Source organism: Schistocerca piceifrons, chromosome 5, assembly GCF_021461385.2.
Source record: "Schistocerca piceifrons isolate TAMUIC-IGC-003096 chromosome 5, iqSchPice1.1, whole genome shotgun sequence".
In the NCBI taxonomy this organism is placed as follows: domain Eukaryota; kingdom Metazoa; phylum Arthropoda; class Insecta; order Orthoptera; family Acrididae; genus Schistocerca; species Schistocerca piceifrons.
Genome location: NC_060142.1, coordinates 181,022,728 through 181,043,917, shown reverse-complemented (window position 1 = coordinate 181,043,917; position 21,190 = coordinate 181,022,728). Strand labels below are relative to the sequence as shown.

Here is a 21,190-nt window from a genome sequence, read left to right as displayed (position 1 = left end):
TTTTCCACACACAAAAATAACATAATAAAAAGTTATAAATAATATTTACTGAGTTCGTTTCTTGTTTCCACTAAGTTATAGATGTAGCAGATTTACCAAAATACGTGAATGGTTCGTTGAACATCTAGATGGTTATACCGCCGTACGAAACACAAAATTAAAACAGTTGCGTAAGACACTGTTGCAGTATACGGATAAAATTTCCGCTGCAAGTCATTTAGGTCCATAATTTATAAGACAATTTCCTATTCCTAGGTGGTAACTCCTTGTTATAACGTGTTATATTCATTTGCAACGATTTTTCTGCTTTACGAACCATAACAGCAGCCAGTCTCTTCAAAAAACAGAACTTCTCTCTGTGTTTATTTTCACGCTGTTGTGTGAAGTTTTAAATTTATTTCAAAATAGAAGGTAGGAGCATAAATAAGAGATGATGAGCTAACGTAAAACATCAGCATGTGAAGTCTGATAACTGTTGCTACATTTGCGAACAAGTTACCCTGAAATCGCAAAGGTGGCAAATAACGCAATGTATTAGGAAGGCGTACAGATTGTACTTTGGCTGTGAAATCGGGAACCAGGACAAGCCTTGGACTCTTCATGTGTGTTACACATCTTGCGTCTAGAGTCTTCATTCGTGGTTGAATCGCAAAAATTCTTCCACGGGCTTTGTTACACCAATGATCTGGCGGGAACATCAAACCACGTGAATGATTGTTAGTTTTGAATGACAAATCCATCAACTCATGGTATTTCCTAGAAGAGAAAGTCTTCCATGACGTATCGTAGCATACCGTAGCATACCGCCGGCCATGCGACAAGTCCGTTATGGAATGTGACTGCCTGTTCCTGTCCAACCTCATAGAAGTAGTGACGGGGGCGGTAGTGAAAGTAATGTTGCACCATCGCCTTCAAAATGCAGTTCTTTGAAAGGTCCCGATTCTTTGTGTAACGATGAGTGTACGGACATCCACAAAATAACATTGTGTGAACGTAGTGACGTAGAGGGAGATCCGGAATCGCCGAAAGGTAAGGCTGAACTGTCGGCGTCAAAACTACAGAAATAGAATTGCCTTGATAAGACGGTAAATGTGACTGCGTCCCCTGACCATGCCATTCCTTCCACTATTCTAAAGCGAAAAGAAGTTGGTATTTTGTAGTGATGCACAGGGACTAATGGCAGCTGTGGGCACTGACTACAAAAGTTATCAGTGGAGTTCGTTCATTGATGCTTCCAGAGTAATTCTAAAGTGTGTGCTACTGCATGATGTGATTAGATACGCACCACAAATGAAAGAAACATGTGATAAAATGAAACAGTTTTTATTGTCATTGAACTACGATAAGCTTAAATGGCAGACTTCCGGGGATCTGAAAGTCATCGGCCTAGTCCAAATTCCGTTGTTTTCTGTGCCTCTATATATCCGCGCCAAAGCGCTTCATTGTAAAAAGCGTCAATCACTTGAACCAGGAACCCCCAACGTTATTCAGGAAGCACTTGTTTAATCTAGGAACATAGTTCTCCCTCTTCTTCATGTAAAATTAGTTCTAATGAAAATCTTCATTACTGGCCATGTACAAAGCTGGGGAAGCATTTGTCTACTTATGTTAACTTAAAAACAAGAGCTAATCTGGTATTTTCATTAACATTTTCGTTTTCAGCAGACCCGGAAGCAGAAAGATCAGTTGTTTTTTATGTCAGTTACAGAAAAAAGTAATATTCTACTGGTTGCATTTTCCTTTTTTACTTTATTAAAATTTTATACATAACAGAGACAAACATCTCAGGTTCGCTCCCCGACCGCTAATCACTTCACTACCATACAATGGTAGTGAAATTCTCGGAAATTTCTTTTTCAAAATAATACCGTTATTTGATGTCATTAGACATCTTTTGGGAAGGAATACTGAACAACAAATCCAGCGGGAAATCTCTGAGAGCTATCACTGTGGGATTATTCCTCGAATAGTGCAGGTTCGTGCAAGTAGCCTCGTGGTTTGGGATCATTAATCCGCGTGAAAGGCACACATGATTAGCTTAGTTGCAGATCCATCACTCTAGGTTAATCCATACGTTCACTTGATTATTATCAACGGAAGTTTCAAAAGGTTCAAATGGCTCTGAGCACTATGGGACTTAACATCTATGGTCATCAGTCCCCTAGAACTACTTAAACCTAACTAACCTAAGGACATCACACAACACCCAGTCATCAACGGAAGGTACCTACCTTTTAGCAATGTTATGTACACTGACATGCTGTTAGGATCGATAAAAGACAGGAATAGCATTTGAATCTTCAAAATATTTCGTTTGGTCCAGAGATCCCCATCCTCGTTCCACTGATCATGTTAATCCTTCGCTGAGAACACTTTTGAGCTATGGGGATTACTGCAATCACCTTGCTGCCAAATCAGATTGAGATCTTTAATAGCCTCAGTGAGCCTCATCCACGACATCCGGTTACTATGTCTGACCCAGACTACTTTTTTTACCCACCGTCAGGTCGTCATAAAAAGTGAGTAGGCTGTCTAGAATCGTTGTGCCATATTAAAACCGTGGTCCGTTAACACTCTGCTGAAGAGTGAAAGAATCATTCTGGTAAACCGCCAGTGCGATTAAATCATCGTAATAATTAATAGTGACATTTCAAAAGTCATAGATATGCTGCACCCAGAGGTAGTGCAATGAGACTGGAAGTGTATAAATTTACAGAAGTTTCACTTGCATTCGGTAGTGTATTTATTGTAAGGTGGTTATATGAGGAAAAGGGAAAGAGTACATTAAGTGCATATCATATGCGAACTGCTTACAATACCCCTGTCCACAAGGCTCGGCGTGTACCACGTGCACTTCCCAACAGGCATCGCCTTCCATTATTGACACCGAAGAGCTAGAACACATCTGCGTAACGAGCTCTAACGACCGACATCTGGCTAAAATCGCCCTCACAAACAGGGAAGCGACACAGCGTCAGTCATACAACATTCGCCCTAAATGAGGGACATATGCGAGGCGGTCGATTGGACACGAGCAGCGGCACTTGGCGGAGATGGGAAATGGCAGCACAAAATGGACGAACTGTCTCCCTAAAGTCGCCAACACGGACATTTGATGTTGCAGGGTGTCCCTAACAGAATTTGCTGTTTCGATCGGCATTAATAATACCAATACAGGAAATAAACTATCGAGGAATGATGAACCAACTTCTAAAAGAATTTATCTATATGCGGCAAACTTTGGCAATACGGAACCGCAGTGGTGTGACATAAAACGACAGTAATTGTCAGTTAGTCACCGAAAAAAAAAAGAAAATTATTGCACCGGAAAAAAACTATCCACTGGTATATATTCTATATTAAATGGTCTCGATAGAGTTCTCTCGTAAATTCATTGCAAAAATCCGAGAGTACGACAATATCCACCATTGCATTCGTGAAGAAAGCAACTGATTGTTAAACATGTAACGGAGGAAGCACACTGGTACACGATGTACTCCACCATTCGTCAGACAGTATAAGATGGCTTGCAAAGCCATGTTGGCACAACATGGAGCTGTCCCTGTGTCACAGTCTCTCTCTCTCTCTCTCTCTCTCTCTCTTTCTCTCTCTCAATTATCACCGCACCACCCAGCCCCCGACTCACCCCCATTACCAACATTCAATCTTATACAGGTGGCCCCTTATTTCAGGAAAAATATACTAATCAGCAATTACTGGATAATAAGATTTTGAACATGATTGCGCTTCGGTCACTGTGCATACAAGAGCTTCAAAGGATTGAAAATAACAGCCACGCGGCTGCAAAATGTATTAAACTTATACCACGGTTTCGACAGTTTCAGAACTGTTTTCTTCATAAAGTATTGTACGCAGAATCACATGTTATCTATATTTGATGTGGGAGTCGTTGACCCTGTCTGCTAATGAGTAAATCGTTATGCGAAACTCTGACTTATTTTGTGCTGGCGAATGGACATAGCTTTTCTAGCATCTTGGATGAGTACCGGGTGATTATAATTAAACTTTCAAACCACTGCAAAAATAACAACACTGGTCAGAATGACGTCAAAATGCCGCAGAATATTATCGGAGAAGGGGTAAAACGTATGACAGAAGAAAAATATACAGTTACAAAATGCCGGCCGTTGTGGTCGAAAGGTTGTAGGCGCTTCAGTCCGTAATCGCGCTTCTGCTACGGTCGCAGGTTCGAATCCTGCTTCGGGCATGGATGTGTGTGCTGTCCTTAGGTTAGTTAGGTTTAAGTAGTTCTAAGTCTAGGAGACTGATGACCTCAGATGATAAATCCCATAGTGCTCAGAGCCATTTGAACCATTTCTGAGCTACAAAACGTAGCAATAGATGGCCGCCGTAAGCATGATAATCTAATAGTGGCCTACTACAGTTGTTTACATTTACGTATTCTGACACATACAGCGTCATCTCAATTTTCACTCTATTTTTTTTTTCTTCTGCCATACGTTTTCCGCCTTCTCCTACAATATTCCGTTGCAATTTGACGTCATTCTGAGCAGTAGTGTTATTTCTAGAGCATTTTGAAAGTTTAACTTTAATTATTATCACCCTGTATACAGGGTGGTCCATCAATCGTGACCGCGCCAAATATTTCACGAAATAAGCGTCAAACGAAAAAACTACAAAGAACGAAACTAGTCTAGCTTGAAGGGGAAACCAGATGGCGCTATAGTTGGCCCGCTAGATGGCGCTGCCATAGGTCAAACGGATATCAATAGCGTTTTTTTTTAGATAGGAACCCCCATTTATTATTACATATTCGTTTAGTACGTAAATAAATATGAATGTTTTAGTTGGACCACATTTTTCGCTTTGGGATAGATGGCGCTGTAATAGTCACAAACATATGGCTCACAATTTTAGACGAACAGTTGGTAACAGGTAGGTTTTTTAAATTAAAATACAGAACGTAGGTACGTTTGAACATTTTATTTCAGTTGTTCCAATGTTATAAATGTAGCTTTGTGAACTTATCATTTCGGAGAACGTATGCTGCTACAGCGTGATCACCTGTAAATACCACATTAATGCAATAAATGCTTAAAATGATGTCCGCCAACCTCAATGAATTTAGCGATACGTCTAACGACATTCCTCTCAACAGCAAGCAGTTCGCCTTCCGTAATGTTCGCACATGCGTTGACAATGCGCTGACGCATGTCGTCAGGCGTTGTCGGTGGATCACGATAGCAAATATCCTTCAACTTTCCCCACAGAAAGAAATCCGGGGACGTCAGATCCGGTGAGCGTGCGGGCCATGGTATGGTGCTTTGACGACCAATCCACCTGTCATGAAATATGCTATTCAGTACCACTTCAACCGCACGCAAGCTATGTACCGGACATCCATCAAGTTGGAAGTACATCGGCATTCTGTCATGCAGTGAAACATCTTTTAGTAACATCGGTAGAACATTACATAGGAAATCAGCACACATTGCACCATTTAGATTGCCATCGATAAAATGGGGGCCAATTGTCCCTCCTCCCATAATGCCGGGCCATACATTAACCAGCCAAGGTCGCTGATGTTCCACTAGTCGCAGCCATCGTGGATTTTCCGTTGCCCAGTAGTGCATATTGTGCCGGTTAACGTTACCGCTGTTGGTTCGTCGCTAAATAGAACGCGTGCTAAGAATCTGTCATCGACCCGTAATTTCTCTTGTGCTCAATGGCAGAACTGTACACGACGTTCAAAGTCGTCGCCATGCAATTCCTGGTGCAGAGAAATATGGTAAGGATGTAATCGATGTTGATGTAGCATTCTCAACACTGACGTTTTTGAGATTCCCGATTCTCGTGCAATTTGTCTGCTACTGATGTGTGGATTAGCCGCGACAGCAGCTAAAACACCTACTTGGGCATCATCATTTGTTGCAGGTCGTGGTTGACGTTTCACATGTGGCTGAATCACTTCTTCCTTAAATAACTATCCGGCGACCGGTCCAGACACTTGGATGATGTCGTCCAGGATACCGAGCAGCATACATAGCACATGCCCGTCGGGCATTTTGATCACAATAGTCATTCAACACGAAATTGATATTTCCGCAATTGGTAAACGGTCCATTTTAACACGGGTAATGCATCACCAAGCAAATACCGTCCGCACTGGCGGAATGTTACGGGATACCACGTAGTTATACGTTTGTTACTATTGTTGTGTCACCGCCAGACACCACACTTGCTAGGTGGTAGCCTTTAAATCGGCCGCGGTCCGGCAGTATATGTCGGACCCCCGTGTCGCCACTATCAGTGATTGCAGACCGAGCGCCGCCACACGGCAGGTCTAGAGAGACTTCCTAGCACTCGCCCCAGTTGTTCAGCCGACTTTGCTAGCGATGGTTCACTGACAAATTACGCTCTCATTTGCCGAGACGATAGTTAGCATAGCCTTCAGCTACGTCATTTGCTACGACCTAGCAAGGCGCCATTACCATTTGCTATTTATCTTGTGATGCATGTACCGTCAGACCGATGTTCACCAATTATGGATTAAAGTTAAGTATTCAAGAAGCCACGTACCTTTTTTTTTTTACTAGTCTCACCTCCTTTAACTGTTCCAGACCTCACGCCAGCCTGCGTGAGCTTAAACGCGTGCCTTTTGGCTTCACCTCCTAGTGGCTTGGCTGTCTTGCCAAGTCACAAACTATTACAGCGCAATCTATCACAAAGCGATAGAAGTGATCCAACTAAAACATTCATATTTCTTTACGTACTACACGCAGTTGATATCCGTTTGACTTGTGGCAGCGCCATTTAGTGGGCCAACCATAGCGCCATCCGGTTTCCCCCTTCAAGCTAGACAAGTTTCGTTCTTTGTAGTTTCTTCCTTTAATGCCTGTTTCGTGAGATATTTGACCCAGTCACTATCAATGGACCACCCTGTATACCTTGGGGATTTTGCTACCAATTTTGTAAGGCACTTCACTACTGTAAGAACATGAAACATCTACAACCGTCTTTATGAACTCATTTATTTCTTAAGTTATATTTCTGTCTGTATTTTAATTGGTAGTCGTATGACAACCGCACGTTTATTTGAGATTACTTTCTTGAATAAGTATTATTCATATGGATTCTCTGCTGTTGTGCACATCACTTTCTGATGGTAGAATAGAACCATTTTCTTATTCACTCAATTACCGTATGTAATATTTCTGATTGTTTTGTAAGAGTTCGAAACTGTAGCCACTGCAACAGTAACAGGTTATTACTTGCAGCGAGTTAGCTGCTGAGCTTGAAAACAGACATGTACGGCTCGGTCCTGTGACTTCTCCCACTCTCTCTCTCTCTCTCTCTCTCTCTCTCTCCCTTTTTTTTTATCAGTGTAGATGTAAATATAGGTGTACAGTAGAATAAAGGCAGCACGAAGCTCTGCCGCACCTAGTCTATTCTACGCCGCGTGGTAAATATTACTTGTGGCTGCAAGCATTTTACAAGCATGAACCGTATCAGTTCTTTGAATTACTACACTGCCGCCGAATTGCTAAGTATAGCACGGCCAGAAGAATAGCGTCACAAAAATCTAACGAGGAACACACTGGTTTTAAGGGTACAGGAGAGTGACAGTGAGTGAAGGAAGAGGGGGTAAGAAGAGTTTTTGTACGTCCATCGTTGTTACTGGATGTCTGGGGGACCACTTGTCATTCACTACTGTAAGAACATGAAACATCTACAACCGTCTTTATGAACTCATTTATTGTGTGGCTACCAATTTCGGCGCTTCAGTGCACCATCTTTAGGTCTAAGCTGATGTTGAAGGTGTTAACACCATCCGTATACACGAGGCACCAGTGGCCAACATAATTGGTTGAAAATGGTTCAAATGGCTCTGAGCACTATGGGACTTAACTTCTGAGGTCATCAGTCCCCTAGAACTTAGAACTACTTAAACCTAACTAACGTAAGGACATCACACACGTCCATGCCCGAGGCAGGAATCGAACCTGCGACCACAGCGGTCGCGCGGTTCCAGACTGAAGCCCCTAGAACCGCTCGGCTTCACCGGCCAGCAAACGTAACTGGTTTACGCAGACTACCTGTACCTGTGATGTCTCTCCTTCAACTGTCAACTCAACAGTGATGATTGGAGAGAACATCACAGTTACGGGTAGTCTGCGTAATCAAGTTATGTTGGCCACTAGTGCATCGTGTATACGGGTACTGTTAACCCCTTCATCATCAGCGAAGGCCTGAAGATGGTGCACTGAAGCGTCGAAACCGGTGGCCATACAATAAATGACATTCATAAGAAGGGCTGTACGTGATTCATGTTCTTACAAGGGTAAGAAGAGGCAGCGAGAGCAGATGGCCGCCGTGTAAGGCGGGTAATTTGTGTAGAGAGGCGCGCCACGGGGCTCGCCGCCCGCCTATCGACCGGGGCTAATTCGGAGACTTTGTAACTCGCGCACTCTTCGGCAGCGCGGCGTAGCAAGGCGGCGTGAGCGCCGACGTTGATGGATGCTTCATTCTTCGCAGCACCGGGAAGAAAAATTACTCGCTACTAGATTAATGCGACCTCTCGCTTGTGGCGCCTGTTCCAGAAAGTACGGATTTCGCCACCTCCAGTGTGTCAACTTTTTCGTTACACACTCACCTTATTCGTATTCCAATGAAATTAACTGTATAAAACCGCACAGAGCTTCTGTTAGAAAATCTACTTGCTACAGAAAATCAGTACATAAGATAAACATAAGTGTGCAATAAGCGTGCCGCTAAAACCCAGAAAGGTGTCCGAGTACGATCAAGGGAGTTTTTTTGGTGTGGTAGCCCTCTGTCCCCCATCCATGAAGAAGGTTCCCGTTTTTACCTGAATGGCGTGCTTCTGAAGATATAAGGGCTGCGAAGTTTCACTCTCTACATTTCACAACATTCGAGAACATTTCAGAACATTCGAGAGTATCCGAGAGCATTTCACAGCATTCCAGAATGTTTCGGAATGTTCCACGACGATCCGGGATGTTTTAGAATGTTCAGAAATAGTCTGGAACATTCGGGAAGATTCCAGAATGTTATTGAACATCTCGGAACGTCCCAGAACATCCAAAATCATTGTGGTACATTCCAGAACACTCTCGAATGTTCTGAAATGTCCTGGAAAATTGTGGACCATTCAAAGCCTTTTTGGTATGGTTTGGAATTCGCCACTGGTGGAGCAACCCATTGGTAGGAGCATATAGTACATTAAGCATGACCCGTCGTGGATTCGAACAAAAGGAACCGAAAAACAAACGTCGAAGTACGAGCAGTCAAAGTGGTACGACTGAATATAAGTTGAAAATAAAGTGCGAAAAGTGTATGAAGTGTACTTGTTAATAAAGAGTTGACTTGATTTACATTTTAGATGATGCACAAGCGTAAAAGAGGAGAGGAGTAATCCATGCATGTTACACATATAATGTGTGTTTGTGTGCGTGGGGAGGAGGGAGGGGGGGGGGCGTTTTCTACACCTGTCCATATACCTTACTGTCACGTGACAATCACTGCGGGGTAAGAACCACATCCCTATGAAAGGGGAGGGACGGTGGCAGTAAAAAGGAAGCGTAGTCCGTGACACAGGAATTCCCAGACTTTATTCATCCACTATTTGAGAAAGAGAGCACTTAGCGACTTGCATTATTTCAACCCTTTACGAAAAAATTTCCCGCTGATAACCCCTACGACATAGTGAATGGAAATATGTTCATCTCTTTCTATCTTTCCGCTAAATCCACACCTGAGGCATGACGTTATTGTTTATTAATTCCTTACTACTAACTGCATGCACGACGCATTTTACAGACAGTGTTCACATATACCACTGAATGGACGTGCAAAATCACATCATTTTAATATACTTAGTTCAGGAGCTATGATGTCATAAACAATCAGGTCCATGAAAAAATGCCGCATCATCGATGACGTTTAAATTTATTACTTCATTGTTACTAATATATTCCGCAATGAATTTTGCAGACAGTGTGCACATATGCTGCTGTATGTACTTACAATATTATATCGTCCTACGACACACAGTTCAGAAGATACAACGCCATAAACAGTAAGGGTGTGAAAAACTGCCGCATTGTGCATGACGTTTAAATTTATTTCTTTGTTGCTACTCGCTCCATTAGCAGCACATTTTTCAGAGATATCTGCATAGGCCGATGAACATTCCTATAAAATTATATCATTGCACAACACATACTTCAAGCCAGATACTGCGTGGTAAGGGTGTGGATGGATAAACAGCTGTAAATAAAGGTGCTGACAACGTCGGGTTTCTGCGCTAGTATATCATAAAACAAAACAATAAAAAGAATACGCACCATGTAGGAATCATCCGAATGTTACGGAAATCTATAAAGGTACATTTACAGACAAACAAAGGACTACTACAATTTGAGAAAAATGGATGATTTATGCAAGAATTGGTTGCGTCGCCAGATAAGTCTTCACTGGTCGTCGGGGCTCAGTTGGAACCGGGGCTCGTCACTGGAAACAATTTTACCCCAGTCAATGAAATTCTAGACCTAAAACGAGTCTGTGTACACCCCGGACAGCTGTGGGACACCAACCTGAATGTCGTCCGCCAAACAGCCCGATAGCCGGAAGTGACGGTGTGGGGTGAGATTTGTTTTCATAGTTTGACTTCTTTGGTTTTCATCCGCGACACCCTTACAGGACAACAGTACGCCCAGTTTTGTAGTTTTGTTGCGAACGCGTTATTGACTTGCTCACTATGTGAGGCTCTTTGTCTTGAATAAATCATCCAATTTTTCTGAAAGTGTAATCATTTGTTTGTCTCTACATGTACATCAAATCTAGCGATCTCCGTCCCATTTGGTTAATTCCCTCGGGATACGTCACTTTTTTTGTCTTAGAGTATATTTAGGTCGCTTGTACTGGGTTAACCAGAACTACGCCGATATCGAAGGTCACAGCACGGAGCAAGACAAGGAAGGGCTCTAGAATGCGTACCTTGAGGTATAAGAGCACTACTTCATCTTCAGTATTGTGTGACATATCTTTCTGCTTGTAAGCTCTTTACTTTCAATACGTTGGGACGACATACTGCGGAACTAAACGAGAAAATAATGTCCAGTAAACATGATCCCTAAAATGCACACTTTAGGAGCTATGAGCACTTGTTTAACTTCATGTCTTGTCTACTGGACTTTCTTCCTTGTTGTGGCCCATACTATCACCTCTCAAAATACGGAAAGCAAAGATCTTCCAGTAGAAGACATGTGTCTCACAGTACACGAAGACGGTCAAGTGCTTGTAGCTCTTATGGTATGCACCTTACAGCTCATGTGTAGTAGACACATTTTATTTCTTAACTTACTGTTTTGTTCAAACTGCCATCTCTGAAAGTTTGTCGGTGGATTTCTCGGTCACCCTCTAAATTTTTACAGTACGTTTATATCTTCAGTTGCTCATGTTTTATCATTACATCTTGTTTTAATATACACGTTTTCGTGGAGAAACCATACGAGTGTTTAGCTTGCTGTGTCAATAAAATACAATCGACTTTGATAAACTGGGCCTGTCCACAGGCGTCGACGATGGAAAGGAGGAGAGGTCACTTGTTACCCGCCATCCTCTCCCGGAATCTGTAGTACAGAGCTTCTATTTATTACAGGACACGGGTACACTTTTAAGAAGTGAGTAGGTAACCATCAAAACTGTGGTAAGAAAAATGTTTTTTGTGTGAGACGTAAAATTTTGTTCTTGTGACATGACGCAGCTCGAAACTGGCCGACTCGTTTGTGTCAATTCGCCAATTTTATTGTCTAATCCCAGCCTCCCTGGATAACATTATTCGCAGTTAGGAAAATAGAAATTGCTTCATTCTATAATTAAATGTTTTTCATTTTCCTGTAACACGATTTGTGGTATAATAAAGTGAAGAGTCTCGCTCAAATTCTTTTTTCCTAACAAATTATACGACTGCCTTCCCCATAGTCCCATTAACGTTGGAAAGTTTAAGTATCTTCGGGCATAACGCATCTGGTAAGCAGAATAGACTGTGAAAACTCATAGTAACTGAAGACAACAGCACCTCCCTGAAAAGATATTTTGGGTTCGAACGGAGGGATGCGGCACATAAGGTGAAGCAACGCCTACTAATCTCATTTGGATGTAGAGGTTTCCATAATGGGTACAAACTGTCTGGTGGAAAGCAGCTGTGTCGGTACTTACAGAGGACATCCAGCGTCATGTCGACGGTGACAGGGTCGCCGACCCCGTTGTTGGCCGTACACTGGTACACGCCCGCTTGGTGCCGGTCGATTTTCTCCAGCGTAATGCTGAAGCCCTCAACGGACTTTTCTCCTGTCGGCAGGGTGTTATCCTGCAACAGTGAAGTCGAGTAATACAATGAGAATTCACAGGTAATCTCGAGCTCATGATACTTTAGAGTACATGTTCTTACAGATATATACACATTACGCTATGTAAAAAAAGACTGAAGTCCACCAATACTCTCTCAGTCAGAGGATGGTTGTACGCCTATATGAAACTTGGTGACTGCCTACAACAGTGCGCCGCAGTGGGGTTCGAACCTCAAACTTTCCACTTCACATGACGACTCTTGCGAGAAGAACACGGCAAGTGTCATCATAACCTGATATCGCAGAAACTTCGCTCAGTGTAAGAGGGATCAAAATAAGACAACACTTGTCCGGATTATCCGGAGACACTCGACCGTCTCTGAGAAAGGGCAGTCGGACCTTCCAAGGTACTGTAGGTGCCCTTTAGCGCAGAGCAAAATCAAGCGAATCAGTGGCAGGGCGACTAGCGACCTCACACTTTTCATTTTTCTATGTTTTTCTTTTCTGTACCCATGTCCATAGAAGATTACTACACGAATGTGTTAAACAATATATGAATACATCAAAGCTTCATGAAGAATAAACATAAGAATAAAATATAAATATTAATATTCGAATTGATATAAGAATGAAATATAAGAAAAAGAAAATGTAAAAAGATTGTAACCATTGAAATCACTGTCCGCATGAATATTATATAATAAATGTCTGAAACATACTCTGAAACAAAGCTCTAGTTTTACAATTAGTATAGTGGCCTTGTATCCCCTAACTTGATAACAAACATAACTGTATTGACCTTCTGCTGACATCGGTAGATAAATGAAAAAAATAAAATTTAAGAACACAATAATCGGATTTTGAATATGGGCGCTAGCTAAAGTATCACCGCTTCGGATGAAGTAGCGCTAAATGCCATTGAAAGCGCATCTAAAACTTTGAGCGTTGTTTTCACAGAAGCGATAGAGTATCTACGGATAGGCCAAGGTATGTGATCGGTTATTTTGACCCCCCGCCCCCTTCGACTGGGCGAAGTTTCTGGGAGATCGGGTTACGGCGCTTGCGGTGTTCTCCTCGTTAGCTACCTAGCCAAACTTCGCATCCTATATGACAGCCTCATTCCCTCAGTACATCTCTCCCAGTTTAGAGCTTCCTGGAAGTGCGGAGGCCCAGTTCATGATGTTATGAAAAAGAATTGTGGTGGATGGAAGAAAGTAACTGAGATATATTTTTGGACTTCAATAGATTGCTGAATGTCCAGATGAGAACAACAAGGCCAGTTAACGCGAAAATGAAGTGCTTTTTTCCCAAACAGAAATGGGAGCTTAATGTAAAAATTTCATTGATGTTAAGGAAAAAGTAATTTTTTATGTGACGTAATTACGCTCGGAAGACGAAAGAATGCTCATGCAATACTAGGAAACGAGGCACCCTCAGTCGCAGTTCGAGGAACACCTTCCGGTCATATATACTTCCAACTAGGAAAACAGTTTTCTTTCACATTTTTTTATGACTGATATAGTTTAACGTTTCTCTTTCCCCTCGATATATTTTAGATTTTAAGATGTAAATACGGTACTTAATTGATACTTAACAGACCGTCATTAATTACTTCCTATTGCAGCTGTTATAGCGTAACCTTTGTACTCCAAGACAATGTTTGTCTGCAATGACGTCGCCGTCGACAAGACGTTCTTCCTTATATTTCTTTTATTTCATTCTTCCGCACATTTGTAGCATTCTGTTAAAATATCTGTGTCCATTACAGTATTCTGCAAGCATAGACTAATGAATAACCAGCCAAGTGGCTTCAGCACAATTGGGAGTGGACCCGCAAAGAGCTTGTTGAAGACCTTTAATACTTGTAGTATTGCAGCAACAATATTGAATTGTATATTAATAAACTAGTTAAGAACAGAGAAGTAGCTCCTCCAGTATTAAAGTTGTTTTCGTTGTGATTACTGACTGTAAGCTGTGTACGGTAACTGGTTTTGATGGTACAATCACCTTCACACCAGTTTAATAGCAACAGAGTCGTAGTAGCGTTGAGAACTTTGAGAAGTAATGCGTTGTAGTAAGTACCATCCAGTTACACTGCTGGCCATTAAAATTGCTACACCAAGAAGAAATGCAGATGATAAACGGGTATTCATTGTACAAATATATTATACTAGAACTGACATGTGATTACATTTTCACGCAATTTGGGTGCATAGATCCTGAGAAATCAGTACCCAGAACAACCACCTCTGGCCGTAATAATGGCCTTGATACGCCTGGGCATTGAGTCAAACAGAGCTTGGATGGCGTGTACAGGTACAGCTGCCCATGCAGCTTCAACACGATCCCGCAGTTCGTCAAGAGTAGTGACTGGCGTAATGTGACGAACCTGTTGCTCGGCCACCAATGACCAGACGTTTTCAATAAGTGAGAGATGTGGAGAATGTGCTGGCCAGGGCAGCAGTCGAACATTTTCTGTATCCAGAAAGACCCGTACAGGACCTGCAACATGCGGTCCTACATTATCCCGCTGAAATGTAGGGTTTCGCAGGGATCGAATGAAGGGTAGAGCAACCACGGGTCGTAACACATCTGAAACGTAACGTCCACTGTTCAAAGTACCGTCAATGCGAACAGGAGGTGACCGAGACGTGTAACCAATGACACCCCATACCACCACGCCGGGTGATACGCCAGTATGGCGATGACGATTACACACTTCCAATGTGCGTTCACCACGATGTCACCAAACACGGATGCGACCATCATGATGCTGTAAACAGAACAGGATTCATCCCAAATATGACGTTTTGAAATTCGTGCACCCAGGTTCGTCGTTGAGTACACCATCGCATGCGCTCCTGTCTGTGATGCAGCGTCAAGGGTAACCGCAGCCATGGTCTCCGAGCTGATAGTCCATGGTGCTGCAAAAGTCGTCGAACTGTTCGTGCAGATGGTTGTTGCCTTGCATACGTCCCCATCTGTTGACTCAGGGATCGAGACGTGGCTGCACGATCCGCTACAGCCATGCGGATAAGATGCCTGTCATCTCGAATACTAGTGATACGAGTCCCTTGGGATCCAGCACGGCGTTTCGTATTACCCTCCTAAACCCACCAATTCCATATTCTGCTAGCAGTCATTGGATCTCGACCCACGCGAGCAGCAATGTCGCGATACGATAAACCGCAATAGCGATAGGCTACAATCCGACCTTTCTCAAAGTCCGAAACGTCATGGAACGCATTTCTCCACCTTACACGAGGCATCGCAACAACGTTTCACCAGGCAACGGCGGTCAACTGCTGTTTGTGTATGAGAAATCGGTTGGAAACTTTCCTCATGTCAGCACGTTGTAGGTGTCGCCACCGGCGTCAACTTTGTGTGAATGATCTGAAAAGCTAATCAATTGCACATCACAGCATCTTCTTCCTGTCGGTTACATTTCGCGTCTGTAGCACGTCATCTTCGTGGTGTAGCAATTTTAATGTACAGTAGTGTATGTAGTTCAAAGAAGCTACACTTCAAACGCTAAGGACTGTTGGTAAATGTTTCTTCCCCCGCAACCAGTCTGGATGTAGTTCACCAGGCATTGTGTTTACCAAGGGAGAGAACACGTCAAATGTATTTCCTATTTAACTGTCAATACAACGCTATCTGGTGTACATGGTGACAACAATTCACATAGTGCGGTGTCACATGCATGTCATTTGTAACAGAACACTTGACAAAAGGTACGCAACAAATGCATCATACACTCCTGGAAATGGAAAAAAGAACACATTGACACCGGTGTGTCAGACCCACCATACTTGCTCCGGACACTGCGAGAGGGCTGTACAAGCAATGATCACACGCACGGCACAGCGGACACACCAGGAACCGCGGTGTTGGCCGTCGAATGGCGCTAGCTGCGCAGCATTTGTGCACCGCCGCCGTCAGTGTCAGCCAGTTTGCCGTGGCATACGGAGCTCCATCGCAGTCTTTAACACTGGTAGCATGCCGCGACAGCGTGGACGTGAACCGTATGTGCAGTTGACGGACTTTGAGCGAGGGCGTATAGTGGGCATGTGGGAGGCCGGGTGGACGTACCGCCGAATTGCTCAACACGTGGGGCGTGAGGTCTCCACGGTACATCGATGTTGTCGCCAGTGGTCGGCGGAAGGTGCACGTGCCCGTCGACCTGGGACCAGACCGCAGCAACTCATGGATGCACGCCAAGACCGTAGGATCCTACGCAGTGCCGTAGGGGACCGCACCGCCACTTCCCAGCAAATTAGGGACACTGTTGCTCTTGGGGTATCGGCGAGGACCATTCGCAACCGTCTCCATGAAGCTGGCCTACGGTCCCGCACACCGTTAGGCCGTCTTCCGCTCACGCCCCAACATCGTGCAGCCCGCCTCCAGTGGTGTCGCGACAGGCGTGAATGGAGGGACGAATGGAGACGTGTCGTCTTCAGCGATGAGAGTCGCTTCTGCCTTGGTGCCAATGATGGTCGTATGCGTGTTTGGCGCCGTGCAGGTGAGCGCCACAATCAGGACTGCATACGACCGAGGTACACATGGCCAACACCCGGCATCATGGTGTGGGGAGCGATCTCCTACACTGGCCGTACACCACTGGTGATCGTCGAGGGGACACTGAATAGTGCACGGTACATCCAAACTGTCATCGAGCCCATCGTTCTACCATTCCTACACCGGCCAGGGAACTTGCTGTTCCAACAGGACAATGCACGTCCGCATGTATCCCGTGCCACCCAACGTGCTCTAGAAGGTGTAAGTCAACTACCCTGGCCAGCAAGATCTCCGGATCTGTCCCCCATTGAGCATGTTTGGGACTGGATGAAGCGTCGTCTCACGCGGTCTGCACGTCCAGCACGAACGCTGGTCCAACTGAGGCGCCAGGTGGAAATGGCATGGCAAGCTGTTCCACAGGACTACATCCAGCATCTCTACGATCGTCTCCATGGGAGAATAGCAGCCTGCATTGCTGCGAAAGGTGGATATACACTGTACTAGTGCCGACATTGTGCATGCTCTGTTGCCTGTGTCTATGTGCCTGTGGTTCTGTCAGTGTGATCATTTGATGTATCTGACCCCAGGAATGTGTCAATAAAGTTTCCCCTTCCCTGGACAATGAATTCACGGTGTTCTTATTTCAATTTCCAGGAGTGTACCTAGGTATTTAGTTATATGTGTGAAGACTGTCAGCCCCGTTACGTCATGTTCAGCACTATTAATAACAGTGACGTAGGATGGACATTATGCTACTTGACACCACAGCTTTAATATTAGTGTGTAAGCTTTTATATATAAATGACTTTGAGTATATTAGACCGTATTACAAGAATTTTTTTGAGTATGTACACCAGATGGTGTTGTATTGATAGTTAAACGCTAAACGTTTATCATGTGTCCTCTCACTTGGTTTACAGGCAGCTCTATCCGACTGAAGTATTTAGTCACTTATTTTAATTTCTCATCTTATTTCTTGCAGAGAGAGCAGGTTGACGACTCAGCAGCAGAGGAATACTATAAAAATTGCTCAATCGGTAGAAACATAGACGTCATCTAAACGAACTAATTAGATGCTTCAATACAAAAAATTGAAGAACACAAAAAGCAAGAGGGACGGACGTAATAAATGCCGGACTGTTTAAATTTGGAGATGTTTCAATGAAGGAACGTATGCTATGTCTCGTTAACCTAAGTTGGACTGCGGTAAAGGTATTTGAGGAGTTGAAAGTATAAAATTGCTCTATTCAAGAAAGGCAACAGAACGATTCAAACAACTACACAGGTATAAGCTTCGTTAACGCAGGAAATAAAATCTACGGAACTATTTTAAATAATAAGTTGCCCTCTCGGTCTGATACCATTTTATTAGCAGAAAAATAGGTTTCAGGAAGGGACCAACTTGCGCTCACTGTATTTTAGTCTAAACCAACTGGTGGAGAAAAGGAAAGAATTTAACTCAGAGACGTACAGAGCGCTTGTAGAATATGATAAAACTCTATCCAAAGTCAGAAACCACCTAGTGTGCAGAATATGAAAAAATGAGGCTTCCCAACGCATCTAACCAACTTTATAGAATCTCTTTACATAGAGACATAAATTATATCATATGTCCAAATGTTGAAACAATTAACAACAAGGGGAGCTAGAAAAGGATGTGAACTATGTCCATCTTTATTCAGCATCTACACAGATGACCTAGTTACAAACAGGTAGCACTTACGGGATAAAAATCAACAGGAGAGATATGTTTTAACGAGACTGAATATCTAACACCCAAATATTCCAAAAATAAACGAGAAATACACCTACTCAAAAGAGGAGATAAAACGTCTTTTAACACCTTCCTGAAAGACAATCTCCACTCCAAAACATTTATCCATTCTGGATTTGGATCACTGCGACTGTCTTGTTACAGGTTTCAGGAATTACTGCAACCACTACGTGTTAAGTGCTATTAACGGCGATTGGTTGCAGTAATTCCTGAAACCTTTAATCTCCACTCCTTCCAAATTCATATTATATTTGTAGACCAGGTGTGTCTTGAATTCAAACAAATAGTATTAACAGCAATTGAGAGATTTATACCAAATAACTTAAAAAAGGATGGAGCTGGTCACCCTTGGTGCATAAAACTAAAAAGAACACTGTTGCTGAAACAACGAAAACAGCGTGCCAAACTTAAAAGAACGCAAAATTCACAAGACAGGCGATCTTTTGCAGAATTTCGTAATTCAGAGCAGACTTCAGTGCTTATAATAGTTTTCACAACGAAACCCGGTAGAAAATCCAGCTAGCGGGAAAACACAATCAATGCCTTCTCTGCGCAATAGCAGCGGAAACACTACCGATGAGAGTGCTACTAAAGCAGAGTTGCTAAACACAGCCTTCCGAAATTGCGTTACCAAAGAAGTAGAATTAAATATTTCAGAATACGAATCAAGAACAACTGTCAACTTGAGTAACTTACAAACAGATATCCTTGGAGTAGTGAAGCAACTGAAATCACTTAATAAAAGCAAGTCTTCTGGTCTAGCTTATATAACAATTAGGTTCCTCTCAGAGTATGCTGGTGCAGTATCTTCTTACTTAACAATCGTATACGACTATTTATTCGCCGAAAGATTCGTACCGAAACGCTGGAAATTTGTACGGGTCACACTAGTATTCAAGAAAGGCAAAAGGAGTAATCCACTAAATTACAGGCCTATTTCAATAACGTCGATATGCAGCAGGAAATTCGAACATGTACTGTGTTCGAACATTATGAATCATTTGACACACAATGAATAAGGATTTAGAAAACATCGTTCATGTGAAACCCAACTGACTCTATACACACACTACGTGTTAAGAGCTATTGAGGACGGATTTCACATTGGTACCGTATTTCTAGATTCCCAGAAGACTTTTGACAGTGTATCTCAAAGAGGCTTGAAATCAAATTGCGTGTTTATGGAATATAGTCTCAGATATGCGACTGGGTTCGGGATTTCCTGTCAAAGAGGTCGCAGCTCGTAGTAATCGACGGAAAGTCATCGAGTAGCACAGAAGTGATTTCTGGCCTTCCCCATGGTAGTCTTACAGGCTCTCTGCAGTTCCCTATCTGTTCAAACGATTTAGGAGGCAGTCTGAGCAGCCATCTTAGGTAGTTTGCAGATGACGCTGTCGTTTACTGTCTGGTAACTTCATCAGAAGATCACAACAAACTGTAGAACAATTTAGAAAATATATTTTTATGGTGCGAAAGTTGGTAAATGACCCTAAATTATGAAACGTGTGATGTCATTCACATGAATAGTAAAGGAATCCGTTAAAATTCGGTTACACGATAAATCAATCAAATCTAAACGCCGTAAATTCAACTAAATACCTAGGAACTACAATTCCGAACAACTTAAACTGGAGATAACACACAGAAAATGTTGCGGGGAAGGTGAAACAAAGACTGCAATTTATTGGCAGAACACTTAAAAGATGCAACAGATATACTATAGGGACTGCCTACACTACGCTTGTCCGTCTTCTTTTGGAGTACTGCTGCGCGGTGTGGGATCCTTGTCAGATGGGATAAACGGAGTACATCGAGACAGTTAAAAGAAGAGCAACAAATTTTTTACTATCGAGAAATAGGCGAAAGAGTGTGACGGACATGATACAGAATTTGGGATCGGACATCATTAAAAAATAGGCGTTTCTCGTTGCGGCGGATCTTCTCACGAGATTTCAATCACCAACTGTCCTCCCCGAATGCGAAAATACTTTTTTGACGCCGACGTACATAGGAAGAAAGCATCATAATAATAAAATAAGGGAAATTAGAGCTCGCACAGGAAGATATAGGTGTTCCTTTTCCCACGCGCTGTTCGAGAGTGGAATAATAGAGAATTATTGTGAAGGTGATTTGACGAACCCTCTGCCAGGCACTTAAGTATGATTTGCAGAGTATTCACGTAGATGTAGATGTAAAGGAGATCTGTACGGCCAACAAAGCAATTAACCACTCTGCATTGTATCAGAGTGGATTGAGGAGCACTCCACAGGTACAAGGGTGCTTGGGTACTACCTCCTCATAGGTCACCTGACTCTAGGTCACATGACGTCAATGCAACTGCGAGCACCTGGGGTGCCATACGGCTGGACGCGTGCTCCTTGCACTCAGCTCAGATTAATCTCCATGAATTATTGGCAGTGGTTGCGTGGTCATCTATCTGGGTGGCTCCCTAATGCTTCTGTCTGACGGTATGAATCGTTGCAATCATAGTCGTCGTCGTCGTTCAGTAGAGAATGCTACAAGTTGTTCCGTAGGTGTGCTTGTG

General features: G+C 43.0%; 1 protein-coding gene across 3 annotated transcripts in view; it reads right to left on the bottom strand.

Annotated features, from left to right (window-relative positions):
• Positions 1 to 21,190, bottom strand: part of LOC124797986 (lachesin) — an 871,202-nt gene that overhangs the window by 204,302 nt on the left and 645,710 nt on the right. For all 3 annotated transcript variants that reach the window (XM_047261164.1, XM_047261165.1, XM_047261166.1), the window contains exon 5: positions 12,223 to 12,373. In XM_047261164.1, coding sequence (XP_047117120.1) covers positions 12,223 to 12,373 — 151 coding nt within the window. The remainder of the gene's footprint in view (positions 1 to 12,222; positions 12,374 to 21,190) is intronic.